Source organism: Dendrobates tinctorius, unplaced genomic scaffold (genome assembly GCF_039654945.1).
Source record: "Dendrobates tinctorius isolate UK_male_01 unplaced genomic scaffold, ASM3965494v1 ptg000250l, whole genome shotgun sequence".
Lineage (NCBI taxonomy): Eukaryota > Metazoa > Chordata > Amphibia > Anura > Dendrobatidae > Dendrobates > Dendrobates tinctorius.
In genome coordinates, this window is record NW_027361917.1 from 51,515,478 (window position 1) to 51,535,404 (window position 19,927).

General features: G+C 39.9%; 1 protein-coding gene across 1 annotated transcript in view; it reads left to right on the plus strand.

The window, feature by feature from the left end:
- The window catches only part of ESR1 (estrogen receptor 1), a 333,527-nt gene that overhangs the window by 292,131 nt on the left and 21,469 nt on the right, over positions 1-19,927 (plus strand). The window contains exons 5-7 of the mRNA XM_073557685.1: positions 8,800-8,938; positions 11,323-11,456; positions 19,540-19,723. Of these exons, the coding sequence (XP_073413786.1) occupies positions 8,800-8,938; positions 11,323-11,456; positions 19,540-19,723 (457 nt within the window). The remainder of the gene's footprint in view (positions 1-8,799; positions 8,939-11,322; positions 11,457-19,539; positions 19,724-19,927) is intronic.

Genomic DNA, 19,927 nt, shown 5'->3' on the forward strand with positions numbered 1-19,927 from the left:
GAAAAATAAGAGAAGACTTAATAGCTGTCTACAAATATCTGAAGGGCTGTCACAGTGTAGCTGGATCATCCTTATTCTCATTTGCAAATGGAAACATGGGAAGCAATGGAATGATACTGAAAGGGAGAAAATACAGATTAGATATGAGAAAAAACTTTTTGACAGTGAAGGTGATCAATGAGTGGAACCAGCTGCGAAGAGAGTTGGTGAGTAGAGATGGGCGAACCCAAATAGTAAAGTTTAGAATTTGTTCTGAACACCTACTGTTCGGGCACGAACCCCAAATGCGGACTTCTTCAGGAAGTCCATGTTGCTGTTTGAGTTTGGCACCCCGAATATCGGGTGCTTCCCACACTGTCATCTGCAGGACAGTGTGAGAAACACAGGTGCCTCTGTCCTGCGGTAAGATTATTACAACCGGTAAAAGAGCTGCGGCTCCCTCAGATGACAGTGTGAGCCATTAGCTGTAACCAGGGGTAAGAAGTTTACCTCTGCTCATCTTGTAGACGCCTCTCCATTGCTAACTTGTGGGCTTGGTGTCATTGTACATAAAACAGCTGACATCAACCCCACAAATATTAACCCCACTTGCCACTGTTCACAGGGAAAATGGAGAAGAGCTGGGCAGAGTGCTAGAACTGGTGCAACTAATAGATGTGCCTTTTCTGGGGCGACTGCCTGCTGCTATTTTTAGGCTGGGGGCAATACCAGCCCCCAACTTTCTGGTTTAGCTTGGCTGGTTGTCAAAAATGGGTGGGACCCCATGCTTTTTTTATTATTTATCGAAATAATTTTAAAAAATGGCGTGGTGACCCCTCTATTTTTGATAACCAGCCATGATAAAGCTGACAGCTGAGTGTTGCAGCCGCAGCTGTCAGTTTTGTCATGCTGATTATCAAAAATAGAGGAGAACCCATGCCGGTTTTTAAATTTATTTATTTATAGTGCAGGCGCCAGTTAATAAATACTTCCATCAGCCGCGTTTGCTCTCGCTGTTCTTAGCGGTACATTCAGCAGTTCCCACTCTGTCATGTCTATGTGTGACAGTGTGGGAAACACTGGCGGTAACCTTACTGAAGTCACCACCAGTCACAGCTGCTGGGTATCACGGATTCCTATGCTGTTACACAGGACAGCACGAGAGCCAGCAGCTGTGACTGATATGGAAAAGGTTACCGCCGGTCAGGCATTGGCTGTTGACTACTACTCTCATCATCGTACGCCTGGTCTCGCTGATAGCAGCAAGAGCAGGTGATGGTGATAAGAGTATTCACCAGCTGGCACCTGTGCAGAGTAAGAAAGATATCAGTGAGATATGTAATTAGTGTAGTGCATGTGTAGCTTACTATACATATATTTAGCTAATAAATAAAAGAAAACAATGATGTGAAGTCCCTCTTATTTTTAATACCGAGCTGAGGGAAAACAGACAGCTGGGAGTTGGTGTTATTTAGGGAAGAGGCCAATATCCATTAAGCTTTCCAGCCTATTAATAACAGCTCACAGCTGTTTGCATAGTCGTTACTGATTGTTAAAAAAGGTGGACTCACAAAAAAGTGATGTGGGGTCCCCCCTTTTTTAATAACCAGCAAAGGCTAAGCAGGCAGCTGCAGGCTGATATTAATTATCTAGGAAGGCATCAAGGATATTGGCCCCCTCCCAGACCAATTACACCAGCTCTCAGCCTTCCCTGAAATGGCACACCCATTAGATGTGCCAATTCTGGCGCTTAGCTTCGGCTCTTCCTACTTGCCCTGGTGTGTTGGAAAGCAGGATAATGGTTTTGGGGTTGATGAAAGCTGTGTAATGTCCTCTGACATCAAGCACAGGGATTAGTAATGGAGAGGCGTCTATAAGGCACCCTCATTGCTAACCCCATAGTCAAAAGTAATAAACACCCACAGAGAAAAGTCCTTTAATTGTACAAAACACTCCCCAACCCTATTTTACCCATTTATTATCTTTAAATATAATATAATCCATAGGAGTCTACCATAAATCCATCCCACGATGATTGCTGACTCTGCTACATCCAGATGCAGTGCTGAGTGGTGACATGAGTAATGTGACCACTCAGTAAGGCTGCTAGAACACACTGACAGTAGCAAGTGAATCCGGCTGCTGAGATGAGCAGCGATGTCCGAAAGGTTATAGCAGTTCATAGCAGATGACGTCAACGCTCGCAGAGTGAGAAATTTCTCATGCTGCAAGTAGTGACGTCAGTAACGTTATACTTTAATAACATTATTACAATCATCTAGAAGTTTCCCTTCAAACATTTACTGGCACAGGCAGGCAAATAAGTGAGCTTCAGGATAATATTACTCACATTGCCCCTATTCTGACTTCTTATGTTTTTCCAGGCTGTTTACCGCACACAACACCCAATGTGCTCTTGACTTTATCGAAAGGCAATAACTATACTTATATTAAGTCTCTCTGTCATTCAGTGTAGCATGATCCATGATTTTGTCATTCATCCTTTCTTTCATTCATCTCTGCCGTGTATAAAAAGTGGGCAAATAACGGATTCCGGTTTTTTTTATAATTTTGAAGCAAGTATGAATATGTTTAATTATTGCTGGAACTTAGTCATTTCATTACTCATGAGATGATCATAGATGTGTAAAATGTCCAACAGGCATGAAGTCGGCAGAGAATATATGGTTTATACTCCTTACAAATGATTTATATATTTTGCAAGAAGGAATAATAATTAGGCTTAAAATGAAAGCCATCTGATCATTTAATCTGTCTGCAGGTGTCTTTAGCAGAAATTCATTTTATTTTCTAATAACTACAGGCAATGACCAGACCATGAACTCCTTGGGCTAAGTTCCGATCTTTCAATATAGTACATTATGTTCTGAAAAGTTTCTATTTGGAGATATGATGCTGTGTTAGTCTTCAAGTTAATTTTTCTACTTTAATTTTCTGCTATGTTAGAATACAAGCCTCTGTTCTGATTGAGCAAATTTGTTCAAATTATTTGGAGATACATTCTCCTTTCTTGAGTAAACCAAAACAGAGTAGTTTAATAGGAATTTCTATTTATTTCTATCATTTCTGTCATTCATTCACTTTTCAGCTCATCAACAGTGTTCAATGCCAAGAACTAGAGCGTATAACATTCATCAGACTTATTTAATATAAACTATTATAATTTTATAATTTGTGGTCTATAACTTGTTTATTTTATGCAGCTACATTCTGCTAATTATTTTATATTAGGTGTTTGGCAAAGCTTCTCCTCCTCAGAACCCACTTTAGTGATGAATCAAATGCAGTATCTAGGTACTCTAGAAGACCACAGACCTCCCATGAAAGGAATGGATCTCTCATCATAAGCTTACCCGGGGAACTCTCCATCTATAAATCAGAGTCCAAATCAGGCAAACCTTTTAATGCTGTTTTGTCATTCTACTTTGTTGGGTGCAAACTTATCATACATAAATTGTATGGAAAGAGCATTGCACTTAATACGTTGAGACTTTTTTAATGTAAACTTTTGAGGGACACAATAGCCAATGGACAGTTATTGCACATATGCTGAAAAGGAAAAATGGAGACGAACATAACGCTCTTTACTTGAGTTTAGCTATCATCTACAGTTGTGGCCAAACGTATTGACACCCCTGCAATTTTGTCAGATAATACTCAGTTTCTTCCTGAAAATTATTGCAAACACAAATTCTTTGTTATTATTATCTTCATTTAATTTGACTTAAATGAAAAAACACAAAAAGAATTGTCCTAAAGCCAAATTGGATATAATTCCACACCAAACATAAAAAAGAGGGTGGACAAAAGTATTGGCACTGTTCGAAAAATCATGTGATGCTTCTCTAATTTGTGTAATTAACAGCACCTGTAACTTACCTGTGGCACCTAACAGGTGTTGGCAATAACTAAATCACACTTGCAGCCAGTTGACATGGATTAAAGTTGACTCAACCTCTGTCCTGTGTCCTTGTGTGTACCACATTGAGCATGGAGAAAAGAAAGAAGACCAAAGAACTGTCTGAGGACTTGAGAAACAAAATTGTGAGGAAGCATGAGCAATCTCAAGGCTACAAGTCGATCTCCAAAGACCTGAATGTTCCTATGTCTACCGTGCGCAGTGTCATCAAGAAGTTTAAAGCCCATGGCACTGTGGCTAACCTCCCTAGATGTGGACGGAAAAGAAAAATTGACAAAACATTTCAACGCAAGATTGTGCAGATGTTGGATAAAGAACCTCGACTAACATCCAAACAATTTCAAGCTGCCCTGCAGTCCGAGGGTACAACAGTGTCAACCCGTACTATCCGTCAGCGTCTGAATGAAAAGGGACTGTATGGTAGGAGACCCAGGAAGACCCCACTTCTTACCCCGAGACATAAAATAGCCAGGCTGGAGTTTGCCAAAACTTACCTGAAAAAGCCTAAAACATTTTGGAAGAATGTTCTCTGGTCAGATGAGACAAAAGTAGAGCTTTTTGGGCAAAGGCATCAACATAGAGTTTACAGGAGAAAAAAAGAGGCATTAAAAGAAAAGAACACGGTCCCTACAGTCAAACATGGTGGAGGTTCCCTGATGCTTTGGGGTTGCTTTGCTGCCTCTGGCACTGGACTGCTTGACCATGTGCATGGCATTATGAAGTCTGAAGACTACCAACAAATTTTGCAGCATAATGTAGGGCCCAGTGTGAGAAAGCTGGGTCTCCCTCAGAGGTCATGGGTCTTCCAGCAGGACAATGACCCAAAACACACGTCAAAAAGCACTAGAAAATGGTTTGAGAGAAAGTACTGGAGACTTCTAAGGTGGTCAGCAATGAGTCCAGACCTGAATCCCATAGAACACCTGTGGAGAGATCTAAAAATGGCAGTTTGGAGAAGGCACCCTTCTAATATCAGGGACCTGGAGCAGTTTGCCAAAGAAGAATGGTCTAAAATTCCAGCAGAGCATTGTAAGAAACTCATTGATGGCTACCGGAAGCGGTTGGTCGCAGTTATTTTGGCTAAAGGTTGTGCAACCAAGTTTTAGGCTGAGGGTGCCAATACATTTGTCTGGCCCATTTTTGGAGTTTTGTGTGAAATGATCAATGTTTTAGCTTTTTGCTTCATTCTCTTTTGTGTTTTTTCATTTAAGACAAAGTAAATGAAGATAATAATACCAAAGAATTTGTGATTGCAATCATTTTCAGGAAGAAACTGAGTATTATCTAACAAAATTGCAGGGGTGTCAATACTTTTGGCCACAACTGTAGTAGTTGAGACATTGGAGGTTAGATATGCATAGGCTATACTATCAATATGTTAGATATTTTTATATTCATGTACTGTAGTAAGTGACTTCAAATGAAGATATTCAAATGAAATGAAGTTAAACAAGGAAGCACTGCGCACCGAATAGCCTGCTAAGCCACTTGACCAGGCTTGTACTGGCTCAGTGCACGACACTTCAAAGCACACTTCTGCCATGCCTGGATGCAAGCAGAGATGCGCGTGCCAGGGCGGTGATGTCATATTATTGCGCCAGCACTCGTGCCCTGCAAGTTTAAATACCCAGCGGTAGCAGCACTCAGTCTCTTGGCTTCTCACTCTGCTGCTCCCTCCTGATCTGCCTCTGCCCCCTCCTCCGCTTTCTCACTGTTATAGCCCCTCTGTGCTCTGTTCCTCTGCAGCCCCCCTGTAAGCCGCTCTCTCTCCAACATATCCCACAGTCCTTTTATACCCTCTTTCTCTCCTCATCTCTGTCCCTTCTCTAACATCCCTCATTGCTCCCAAGCAGAACACCAGCAGCCCAGGATCAGCCTCTCCATCAAGATAGCTACTGGGCTTAGTATCACTGCTTTTAACCCCTTGTTGATCATTGTTATTAACCCCTTGCTCTCCATAGGGATAGCGAGTGATAGGTGAGTGGGCTGTAATTATTATGTGTGTGGTAATTGTGGATTTCATTGGTATTAGCATTGTGTGCTATTATTGCATCCAATATTAGTGTGGTAACAGAGTAATAACTGTAGACTTTTGTTTATAATAAACATTCTTTGTTGATACACGGTTACGTCTCGGATAGTCGCCATTCATATATTATATAGCAAAGGAACCAGAGTGTGATAAGGCATGAGTTATTAGCTGGATATTAGTTATTGATAGTCAAGCCTGACATTAATGATCAATATTTGGAGGACCCCTCTAACACTCCCTGCCTCCAGTTTTAGGATACAAGGAAGTTGTCTCACAATATGGCAGATGTTTCTTACTCAGTCCACCAGAAAATTTCTCCTTCTCTCAAATCTCCTTTAAGGGGAATTCACCACTTTCTCATAAAAACTGTAAAATGACATAAGCTGTTGTTTACTGGCATGCAAAGTCTTAAATGTAGATAGTACATGCCAATCTTTTATTCTAATAATGTGTTATATGTGCTTGAACTTTTATTCCACAGCGTATGTATACCAATGAACCAGAACTAATCCAGTGAGACATCTCTTCCCTCAGACTAGTTCTGGCTCAGATCCGCTAATCATTAGTGATGGGCGAGTAGCATCATTGCTTGGGTGATCTCCGAGTATTTTGGTGTGCTCGGAGATTTCTTCGTCTCAGCTGCATGATTTACGACTTGTAGACAGGCTGAATACATGTGGGAATTCCATAACAAACAGGCATTCCTCACATGTATTCAAGCTTTCTAGCAGTCACAAATCATGCAGCTGAGACGACGAAAACTAAATCTCCGAGCACACCAAAATACTCAGAGACCACCCGAGCATGCTCGGTTATACCCGAGCAATGAGTATACTTGCTCATCATTCCTTATCATGTTTCTAGCGGGATGATTTACAGCTTGTAGAAATGAAAACTATGAACATGCACAGCCAAAATAAGTTCTAAGGGTGCTACATTAATAAAGATAAATCGGACCAAAAACAAAGAGGGAGAAGAAAGCAATACAATATGGATATACACACCTCTATATAAAAAATATATTTTATTCACAAGTCAATAATCTGTACATGCATATACAGAATATAATATATTTAGAAATACATCATACGTATACTAACACTGGATTGTTTCAGAGTCAAACATACCTGGCTGAGATCAAACAGCCAGTGCCTGATAAATGCTGCCTGTGAATTGAGCACTATGTATCTGCTGTCAGGTCACCTTTACATGCAAATATCTAAGGCTAAAAAATAATCTTTGTTAGTGATGGGCGAGTAGCATCGTTGCTTGGGTCTCCCCGAGCATGCTCGGGTGGTCTCCGAGTATTTTGGCGCTCTCTGAGATTTAGATTTCGTCATCTCAGCTGCATGATTTGCAACTTGTAGACAGGCTGAATACATGTGGGAATTCCCTAGCAAACAAGCATTCCATACATTTATTCAAGCTGTCTAGCAGTTGCAAATCATGGAGCTGAGGTGACGAAAACTAAGTCTCCGAGCACGCCAAAATACTCGGAGACCACCCGAGCACGCTAGTGGAGACCCGAGCAATGAGTATACTCGCTCATCACTAATCTTTGTAGTTTGATTTCATTTCAAAAGTTTGCACCATTTGGCTTTTACAGGCTCTTTGTTTCCTTACACATTCAGCTTTGATGGAGTCTGTTGTCATACATCACTTGAAAGCTGCTAAAAACAAAACAATTTGGTTGGGTTCACATGAGCTTATCCAAAATTGTCTATTTTATGTCCCGAAAAAAATGAAAATGTATCATCTGTATTGTTATCTGTATGCAATCTGTGTTTCCATCTTTTACGCCCGTATGTAATCATTATGTTCATTTTATACATTCATATGGCATCTGTGTTTCACGTGAAAAATGTAATAAATGACAAAGGTCAAATACAATTTCCTATCTTCATAATTGTAATATATCCATGTAAAACACATAACATATACATATAGCAACCTATGTATGATTCATTTTCTGCACATCCATTAACTTATGATGGGCGAGTATGATTCAGAATGTGGATCTAAATGGTGCCTTCTGTGATTTTTTACATGCAGACCATTGGTACATGTGTAATAATGTACATGTAAACTATCATATAGACATACTACCCATTTTGCATACAGACTGCACATGGCAGTTTAATATGTTTGTCTGAACGAGCCCTTAAAGGGAATCTGTCACCCCTTTTTTGAGATAACATATAATGATATCATTCAATTGTGTGTCACATAAGGATTCTCTTAGTACTTTTGCTTCCCCCTGACCCCGCACCTTTCATGCATAAATACCTTTTTTATATCGGTTCAGATGTATGTAAACTGCCACGGTCCGGTCCAATGGGCGGGGCTTATTCACCTGCCCCCCCCTCCCTGTCTTGCTCTACACAAGAAGAAATGCGCAGAGCAAGACAGGGAGGGGGGAGCAGTTGAATAAGCCCCGCCCAGCGGACCGGACAGCGGCAGTTTACATACATCTGAACCGATATAAAAAAGGTATTTATGCATGAAAAGTGCGGGGTCAGGGGGAAGCAAAAGTACTAAGAGAATCCTTATGTGACACACAATTGAATGATATCATTATATGATATCTCAAAAAAGGGGTGACAGATTCCCTTTAAAAGCTCTCTATAATGCAAGCTGATTTAAATAGTAGTCCACATAATGGGAAACAAATTTAATAGTGCCTGGAACCATGGATGTTGTTATTTAAGCCCTACTAGAAAAGAAAGATAAATATTTCTAAATCCTGTTCACATTCCTTTTATATAGATTCTACACATTAAAAATCATTCATGTCTATAAAGTTTAGCACAGCAGATTATTTACATGATAATATGTTCTTTTCCCACAGGTTTTGTAGACTTGACTCTCCATGACCAAGTCCATCTTTTGGAATGCGCTTGGCTTGAGATACTTATGGTTGGCTTAATCTGGCGCTCAGTGGAACATCCAGGCAAATTATCATTTGCTCCAAATCTCCTACTAGACAGGTGTGTATCCCCTAAATATGGATAACAGTCGCCATATATAAGTTTAATTTATTTTTAAGCTCTAATATAGAAGTTGTAGTAATTCACTTTTTAACAAGTAATATAGCTTTTAATGGGATTCTTCCAGTAATGATCAATACTATCACCTCTAGTTCTCCAATAATTCTCAAACGGCAAATTATAGTAACAGAATACTATAAATAGTAATTTTCAGTATATTATCACAAGCTTTTTTAAATATACACTAAATGGAACCCCACCGTTATATGCTGTACAGCATTGTCAAAAAGCCTAGCAATACATCAAGTGTTTATAATGTTTGCATTAGTGCACAGACTTTCTTGAGAATTGATTATGTACTTTCAATGGTAATTGATTGTCAGCTGGAGTACCCAGTAAAGATGCTGTCATTAAAGTTGAGTTGCTCTTCAGCCCCAGCATCGGCTGCTACACATTGAATGGAGCTATGCAGTGCAGCTCTGCTCAGTGTGCTTACACCACAGATCTTATAACATCGGTTGGAGTGCTTCGTGTCATCAACCATTAAGCCAATATTAAATGGGTATCTAGTCTGTAAAAGCAGAATGCCTCTGAGGCCACGTTCACACGTTCAGTATTTGGTCAGTATATTACACCAGTATTTGTAACCCAAAACCAGGAGTGGGTGGTAAACACAGAAGTGGTGACATGTTTCTATTATACTTTTCCTTTGACTGTCCCACTCCTGATTTTGGCTTACAAATACTGATGTAAAATACTGATCAAATACTGAATGTGTGAACGTGGCAGAAGACAGACTATTCTCTTGCTTTATGATCTCTTTAAGAGAGGAGACCAAATTCTGGTGGTCTCATACTCTTTTGTATTGGGTGGTGCAAACCTGGACAGGATGACCTTATCCAAACATCAACCATTGTTCTACTGCTCATCAAAATAGGGTAAGGGGAGGCAAAAAAACAGGCCCTCCAGTACTGGTGACAAAACTGGTCCCTCTAAGGGTATGTTTCCGCAGTAAGTAAACGCTGCGGATTGGACGCAATGTCCAATCCGCATCGGCCAGATGTTATAGCATAGTGGATGGAATTTTATGAAATCCCATCTCCACTGCAGAGATGCCTCTGGCTTCCATGCATAACCGGATATGTGGTGCGGTGGTGCGTCTTTCTAGACCGCAGCATGTCTATTTATCTTGCGGACACGCTCCGTCTCCACAAGATAAATATCACCGTCTATGTATAAGATGCTGTGATTCCACATGATTCAATGAACACATGCGGAATCACTGCACGTACAAAAGCCAACAGCACTATGGGCAAAGCTGCGTCCGAAGCACTGACAATACTAACCGTGGAGACATACCCTAATAGGGGCCATTTTGATCTTAGCCATGTTCCCCCTCTTCCTAGCTGCACTAAACACTATACCCCTGGTTTGCCATTGTGAGTATACTTGTTATAAACTCTTGCATGCACTTCTTTGTGGCAAGACTGGAAGAGTTAATGTATTTACAGTGTAGTCTACTAGGTGCAGGCAAAGTGCTTTTACAGAGTAAAATAAACTTGGTAAAGTGTTATAAAAACGTCATTTCGGCTAGAATAACTGAGATGAATTATTTTGAAATCTACATTTTATAACAGAAAGGTTGGTCACAGCAGGTAAACTATAACAATGAGCCTTGTAGTAAAAAACATACCCCCTGCCTGAGCGGTCCTTATAAATGGTCAATTACCGTAGTGGGAAAGAAACATTTCTCACCTTCTAACATCAAATCTAAGCAGAAAATTAAAAATGGGACTTGAGTCTTGATGTTAACCATTCATGGTGAAGGAACATGGTGGACTGTTCTAATTACATCTCTATAGCTGCATATACAGTATACAATATCCCTGAGTTTCACAATATTTCCAATAATGAGCCAATAATTATATATTACGCATAGAAAAGTACAGTAACAGCTGTGCTTGGAACAAAATCTGGACCCCATAATCTGCCTCATTCAAACTGGTGTTTCAGTTTTTGTTATGTTTCCTCTACATACAGGGATTTTCCTATAAGAACAAGTTGACAACTATCCACAGTAAAAGTAATAACTACTAAATAATACAGGTCAGATCACTGAGACCCCCAAAGATTGCCATAAAGGTGGACCTCTGTCCTCTTTTTAGTAGGGTGGCAGTCAAGCCTGTGCACTGCTAATACAATCATTTCCTAGAGAACTGCTGGAGATTGACAGGATATATACTAGGAAATTATCTTCGGTATTTTTTGAGGATGAATGGAGCATAAATGTACATGCTTGACTGTTACTCCATTAAATTGGGGAATGTATGTGTCATACCTTTCAATTGATGAGATACATGTTAATTGTTTGCATCTTTGTGCAGGAATCAGGGGCGTTGTGTAGAGGGTTTGGTGGAGATTTTTGATATGCTGGTCACCACAGCCACTCGATTCCGAATGATGAGACTACGTGAGGAAGAATTTATCTGTTTGAAATCTATTATTCTTCTAAATTCTGGTAAGTATGAAATGCAAACTTATATATCATCCATATATCCCTACAGTTATGTTATTCATTTGTTGACGAGGTGACATCAGCACAATTTGGGAACAACATTTTTTTTTGTTAGGAAGTTATAAGGGTTAAAAGTTGACCACCAATTTATCATTTTTACAACACCATTTTATTTTTAGGGACCACATCACATTTGAAGTCACTTAGATGGGTCTATATGATAGAAAATTCCCAAAAATGACACCATTCTAAAAACTGCACCCCTCAAGGTGCTCAAAACCAGATTCAAGAAGTTTATTAACCCTTCAGGTGCGTCACAGGGATTTTTTGAATGTTTAAAAAAAAAAACGAACACAACTTTTTTTCACAAAAAAAATTACTTCAGGTTCAATTTTTTTATTTTACCAAGGGTAACAGGAGAAATTGGACTGGAAAAGTTATTGTGCAATTTGTCTGGAGTACGCCGATACCTGATATGTGGGGGAACCACTGTTTGGGCGCATGGCAGAGCTCGGAAGAGAAGGTGCACCGTTTGACTTTTTCACTGCAAAATTGGCTGGAATTCAGATCGGATGCCATGTCAAGTTTGGAGAGCTCCTGATGTGCCTAAACAGTGGAAACCCCTCACAAGTGACCCAATTTTTGAAACTAGACCCCCCCCAAGGAACTTATCATTTGACTTTTTTGGCTGGAATTGAGATCGGACGCCATGTCGCATTTGGAAAGCCCCTGATGTGCCAAAACAGTGGAAACCCCCCAATTCTAACTCCAACCCTAACCCCAACACACCCCTAGCCCTAATCCTAGCCCTAACCCTAACCCTAGCCCTAACCCTAGCCCTAACCCTAGCCCTAATGAAAAAATGGAAATAAATAAATTTTTTTTAATTTTATTATTTTTCCCTAACTAAGGGGGTGATAACGGGGGGTTTGATTTACTATTTATGGCGGTTTTTATGTTTGGCAGCTGTCACATGCTAAAAGATGCTTTTTATTGTAAAAATAGTTTATGCATCACCACATTTTGAGAGCTATAATTTTTCCATATTTTGACCCACCGAGTCATGTGAGGTCTTATTTTTTGTGGGACGAGTTGACGCTTTTATTGGTGCTATTTTCAGGCATGTGACCTTTTTATTGCTTTTTATTCTGATTTTTGGGAAGCAGAATAAACAAAAACCAGCGTTTCATTAATTTCTTTTGTTGGGTGCGCTTACACCGTTCCGCATGCGGTAAAATTAATAAAGTGGTTTTATTCTTCGGGTCAGTATGGTTACAGCGATACCTCATTTATGTCTTTTTTTATGTTTTGACGCTTTTATGCAATGAAAACATTTTTATATAAAAAATAATTATTTTTGCATCACTTTATTCTACGAGCTATAACTTTTTTATTTTTTCGCTGATGAATCTGTGTGGTGGCACGTTTTTTGCGGGACAAGATGACGTTTTCAGCGGTACCATGGATATTTATATGCGTCTTTTTGATCGAGCGTTATTGCACTTTTTGGTTGGCGGTATGATGATAAAGCAATACCAAATATGTGTACTTTTATTGTTTGTTTGTTTTTTTATTAAAAAAAATGAATTTATTAGAGAATATTTTTTTTTATTTAGCGATTTTTTATAAATTATTTTTAAACTTTTTTTTTTTACTTTATTACATTGTCCCAGGGTGAACATCACTGTCATGTGTGAGATCGCTGATCTGACACATCACAGATCGCTGTGACAGATCAGCAATCTGACACAGGCACTGCACAGGCTTCCTCATGCCTGCGCTCTACAGGCAGTGAGGAAACCAGTTCCCTGCAAGCCCCCGAAGGTCCCCGCCACCATATTGGATCCGGGGACCTGCAGGGAAGGAGGCCCCCAGAGCAGCACCGCACATCGCGCTGCTCCGGGGGTCTCAGGGAAGCACGCAGGGATCCCCCACCCTGCGCGCTTCTCTCCTATGCCGCCGGTACACTGCGATCATGTTTGATCGCAGTGTGCCGGGGGTTAATGTGTCGGGGGCGGTCCGTGACAACCCCTGACACACAGTGCCAGGTGTCAGCTGTGATAATCAGCTGACACCCAGCCGCGATCAGCGGCGCTCCCCCCCGTGAGCGCCGCTGATCTGGCTAGATGTACTATTCCGTCCTTGGGACTTAGGTCCCAGGTCATATGGATGGAAAAGTACGTCTAATGTAGGAAAGGGGTTAAAGATTAAATGATTTCTAAAAGGACTCAAATTAAAGATGACACATTTCCTTTGTATTTTAGGCAAAAATATGCTGTATATATATTTTCATCTTTTACATTTTAAAAATTACAAAAAGGAAAATGGGCAGATGAAAACATTTGGCTACCCTGCATGGTTTGTAACTAGTACCATAGCTTGTAAATACTTTTTGTAGCCAGACAAGAGTCTTTCAGTTACTGTTTGAGGTATTTTGATTCATTCCTCCTTGGAAAATTCTTCCAGTTCTGTGAGATTCCTGGGTCATCTTGCATGCACTGCTATTTTGAGGTCTATCCTCAAATTTTCTATAATGTTCAGATCAGGGGACCATTGTAAAACCTTGAACTTGCACCTTTTGAGGTAGTCTATTCTGGATTTTGACTTGTTTAGGATGATTATCCATTTGTAGAAGCCATCCTCTTTTCAACTTCAGCTTTTTTACAGATTGTGTTATATTTGCATGAAGAACATGTTGAAATTTCATTGAATCCATATTTCCTTCTACCCATGGAATGTTTCCCGTGCCATTTTGCTGCAACACAATCCCAAAGTATGATTGATCCACCCCCATGCTTAATGATAGCAAGATGTTCTTTTCCTTAAATTATGTGTCTTTTTTTCCACACATACATTTGATCATAGTGGCCAAAGAGTTCTATTTTAAGCTTGTTGGTCCACAGGACTTGTTTCCAAAGTATATCAGGCTTGTTTAGATGTTCTTTTGCATACTTCTGATGCTGAATTTTATGGTGAAGATGCAGGATAGGTTTTCTTCTGATGATTCTTCCATGAAGGATATATTTGTAGTATCGCTGAACAGTAGAACAATGTACCACAACTCCAGAGTCTGCTAAATCTTTCTGAAGACCTTTTGCAGTCAAGCGAGGGCTCTGATTTGACTCTCTAGCAATCATATGAGCAGCTCTCATTGAAATTTAGCTTGGTCTTCCAGACCTTATCTTGACCTCCACTGTTCTTATTAGCTGCAATTTATTAATTACATTTCCGAGGAAAGGACAACTTGAAAACAATTTGCTATCTTCTTATAGCCTTCTCCTGCTTTGTAGGCCTCCTTTATTTTCATTTTCAGAGTGCTAGGCAGCTGGTTAGAAGAACCTATGGCTGCTGTTTTTTGGCATAAGGCTGCACTTTTATAAGGATAGGAAAATTGCATCACCTGGCCTTTCCTATCAATGATAGTGAATAAGCTTAAACCCTAACAGGCTGATTAAGGTCTGAAACCTTGGTCAAAGTTATCTGAGCATACAAATCTCCAAGGCTGCCCAAACTTTTTTATCTGCCCATTTTGCTTTTTGTACATGACACTGTAGATATACTGCCACATGTACAGATATTCTGTCACATGTACAGATTTATTGTCACACGTACAAATATACTACCACATTTACAAATATACTGCCACATGTACAGATATACAGCCACATGCACAGATATACTGCCACATATACAAATTTACTGCCACAAATACACTGTTACAGGTACAGATATACTGCTACATGTACAAATATACTACTATTTGCAAATATGCTGCTACATGTACAGATATACAGATATACTGCCACATATGCAAATATACTGCCGCAAGTACAAATACACTGCTACAGATATACTGCTGCATGCACAGATATACTGCCACATTTACAGATACGATGCCACATTTACAGATACGATGCCACATGTACCGATATATTGCTGTGCCTAAAAATCTACTGAAAGGGCTGTAATGCTTTTCACTCAGTGAAATATCACAGGTTTATTGGTTGAGGCCCAATTAATCACTTATTGGTATCCTATCAGGGAAAATCAATTTAAAGGGAATCTGTCAACAGGTTTTTGTTATGTAATCTAAGAGTAGCATAACATAGAGCAAGAGACCCTGATTCTAGTGATGCATCACTTATTAGGCTGTGTATTGTAGTTTCAATACAATGAGTGTTTTATCAGCAGGAAATTATCTCTGCCTGACTAGATCTCATTTGTACATCAGTCCAGGTAATCTTAAATAGCAGCTTGCTGGCAACGCACAGTGTACATGGGAAACTGTCAATCAGTGGCATAGCGGGGTTATTCTCGCTATATCTATATCTTTCCCTCTCATGTCACTACTCTACCCACCTCAACTTGTACCTTCTTTAATGGGGGCATTTCTTCAAAGGAATAAAAAAACCACGAATGTGGCACTATTTGCTCTCTTTGGCTGATAATCTCAATGTCTGATTGGTGCTCTGAATGTCCCACATTAAAGGCAGGGTAGTCTGTTACAGTATGTCAGCAAGCTCTCCATATCTAATTTATGTTAATAACTGACATTTTTATTGTGGCAAAATGAAGAAGAAAAATCTTGTTTATTATAAATTAAAGCAAATTCCTCTGTTTGAGCTTTAGCAACAAATTATAACTAATGTCATAAGTTGTCGCGCAGAAAGGCCATGACATAAGTTTATGCCAATATTGTAATTTTTGTTAATGAGGTATAACAGATATGTTTATTATGTAGCCATTGAGTAAATGTAATTTAATTAGATTGATCAGTTCCCTGTTGGATAAATTGTAGCATATTCTCCAACTAAAATAGATTTAGAATGTTCTCACTTTATGAAAATTACTCCTAATTATGGTGCTTTATGAGAATGCGCGCCTTTTTTACTGATATTCTCGCTTTGCGTTTTCATGCAAATAGAATCTCCTCATTAATTAAAGCATGACCTTTTCCAAATGCAGTATGTTAATGAATATATTTTCTTTTAAAAGGTCCTTCTGTCAATGTATCTCTCTGTAGAGACAAAATTACAGGGATTTTATGACTTCAGAATCTATTCAAATATAAATGTAGAATTTGTCATGATGGATATTAATGTGGTTTTCCTAGGATTTAACATTATCTCTGTGTGTTTCGGCTGGCACCGGCAGTCCTTTAGACAATGAATGGAGGTGAGGTGCTCATAATTGACCTTCACTTCATTGTGATCTGGCTCTGCAGAGCTCAGTTCTCGAGATTTCTGGTGGTCTCAGCAGTCTGTCCACCACCGATCAGCAAGGTATTCCCTGTTCTAGTGATAGGTGATACTTTGCAATATTGCGAAAACTCCTTTAAATGATTATGCATACTGTACTTTTATAAAAGTCTGTTACGCTTGCATAATTTTTAAGTTTAAAAATTATATAAATGGGTTTTTGGGACCTGGAAACTTAACAGTGCGCAGGCGCCGGACCTCTCTGATCTGGTCCAGTGCCTACGCACTGCAGTACTCTGCTCTGCCCTCAACAGGGCAGAGCAGTGCGCCGGAGCCGGAGCCGCGATGGGAAGCAAAGAAGAGGACGTCATCGCATGAAGATGGGAGGCGCCGGACTGGACCATGACACCCATCGGACCCGGACCGGACCCAGACCGCCCCTGGGTGAATATACTATAATCTAACTCATTTTTCTTATCTTTCAGGTTAAATTGGGGGCTTATTTACAGCATTACAGAATGCTGCAGATAAGCCCCTGATGGCGGTGGCCGCATCTTATATGCGAAAAAATAGGTGACAGATTCCCTTTAAGTGGATCTCCACTTCCATATTCTACTTCCACTACAGTGTCACTTTAATCTGTAGAAGGTAGTATAGATGCAGTCTGATTGCAGTTAGTGAGAGACTCTGACAACTGACTTTCACGTCCTTGAGAAAGAACGCAAATGAGTGACTTCCAGTAAAATCATTGAGCATTTACTAATTGATAAGTTTGTTGATGGTGCTCCATGTTAGAAAGCTCCCTTCCTTTTACTTAAAGTATTTTACAGCCTTTTTACCGAAGCCACCATGTGATAAATAGTATACTCCAAAACATGTATTCCCCCCCCCCAGTTCATATGTTAGAAGAAGGAAAAAAGTGGCAAGTGTAAGGATCTGACAAGAGCCAGACTGTGATTGCTTTATCATCAGAGGAGGGGAGGCATCTGAGCGCTCCCATCAGTGATTTGATAGGTGATGATGTCATCATGTAGTTCACAGGAAGTCAGACAATCACTTCCTGTCTGCATATTAGCACATGTGCCTGACTGCTCGTCTAACTAGGGATCACATGATCCAACTTCACTTCCTATAGTGAAGGGGGGAAATGAATAGATCTAATTCCGGTGGGATAAAATTAATTAAACAGAGAGAAAATTGATGGTGAGTATGCAACAGAAAAGATTGACTCATAAATATCAGAACTGGACCAATAAGGCTAGTTTCACACTAGCATTTTTTGCGCTGCATTTTTGCGTAGTGCAAACGCATACAAAAAACGCATCATGCATTTTGTATGCGTTTGCTGCTTTTTTGCGCATGTGTTTTAACCATTTTTTAGCCATTTTTACTCTTAAAACACATGCGTTTTTAAATGCAGACGTGCGCATATCCATGCACACATCTGCGTTCCCATAGACTGTAATGTGTTTTTTGCGCATTCCGTGCACATGCGTTTTTTTGAGACAGGTCGGACGGACCAAAAATGCAACAGGTTGCGTCTGGCACGCTTGGGCGCACACTACAAAAAACGCATGCACACGTAAAACGCGTACGAACGCGTACAAACGCTAGACCATGCGCACCCATGTTAAAGATAGAGGAAAAGGGAGCATGCGCATGTATGTGCAAAAACGCAGCACAAAAAAACGCTAGTGTGAAACCAGCCTAAGACATTGAAGAAATTGGACTTGTCTGATGAATTACATTTCTGTTCAGTTTACATCATATGGATGGCCAGGTGTATGTACATGTGCTTGCTTATGTTAGGGACAGATGGCAACTGGATCTATTATGCAAAAAAGGCATGGAGCTATAGTCAGTATATTGCTGGGAAACCTTGAGTCCTGGCTTTTGACAAAACCTCCACCTCGGGGACAGAAAAGAGACATTTCACATCAATGATCCCCCAACCCTCTGTTTGGCTCGCGCCTCTTCTGCTCAGATCGACATTCCTTTCTCTGCTTGCAAGTTGGTGTCTGGAAGCTGGGAGTGCTAATTCTAAGCCATGCCTTCACTACAATTCCTATTCCACAGCAAAGGAAAGGCAATGGAGGAATGGTTTAGACTTACTACTGCACTCCCTATGCCACTGTAGTTGCCATGGTTGTTCTTTTTACACTTTCCATGATCTTGGACAGATGAAGTAGACCCCTTCATGGCATCTGTAATCCTTAATGAATGTGGCCCCTTTAAGCAGGATAATATGCAATGCCATACTAAAATAAATGTTCTTTATGAAAAGAGTGATCGAAGGGATCTACATGAATCTTTAGGCAGGTGATTTAAATATTACTAAATGGTTAAGTCGATGTGATTCTTCCGGATTGTTTGTGGTTTGTTCAACTTTAATACATTTTTTTTTAATCAATAAAAACTTTAAGATTGAAAAAGCCTTGCTAACAAAGAGTGGATTTTGCTGTGGGAAGCCATGGCTGCTGCAGGGAAATGTTGGATTTAGAGTGGTGCCATTCCGATTCTCAGGACCTGGTCTGTTGGCAATGCCAGGAAACTGTGTTCACTTTGACAATTGCCTCCAGGCTTTTGATTAGCAAGCCGGCAAGATGGGTCCAGGGAGGTAGAGCATGGTTCTCAGGGCTTCCATCCAGCAGCCACAGATTATTTACATGGCCTGGTCAGGGTTCTATAAATTGATACTACTGTAGTTGCATCATAAGGCAGCCATTGAATGAACATCTAGAACATTGGCCAGTCTTGTATCGCCAAGTATCTAAGAGGTCATATATACAGTGGTTATCCTCAAGCCTTTGAAGGCTTAGATATAATTTACCTGTCATCATAAGTCTTTAAATAAGGTGTAAATTATAACTATCTTTATTTTTTCTCAGGTGTTTATACATTTTTGTCTAGTACCTTAGAATCTCTAGAAGATACAGACCAAATTCATTTGATTTTGGACAAAATTATAGACACATTGGTGCATTTTATGGCGAAAACTGGACTTTCCCTTCAGCAGCAGCAAAGACGATTGGCTCAATTACTTCTTATCCTTTCACATATCAGACATATGAGGTAAGCAAATGGTTATAAATGCCATAAACTATTTAACAACTTGTGTTACCACCCTGAAGGGATGTGTATACAGGTGCATCTGACAAAATCAGAATACCATCAAAAAGTTAATTTATTTCAATTCTTCAATACAAAAAGTTAAACTCATATAGAGTCATTGCAAACAGAGTGATCTATTTCCAGTGTTTAATTCTGTTAATGTTG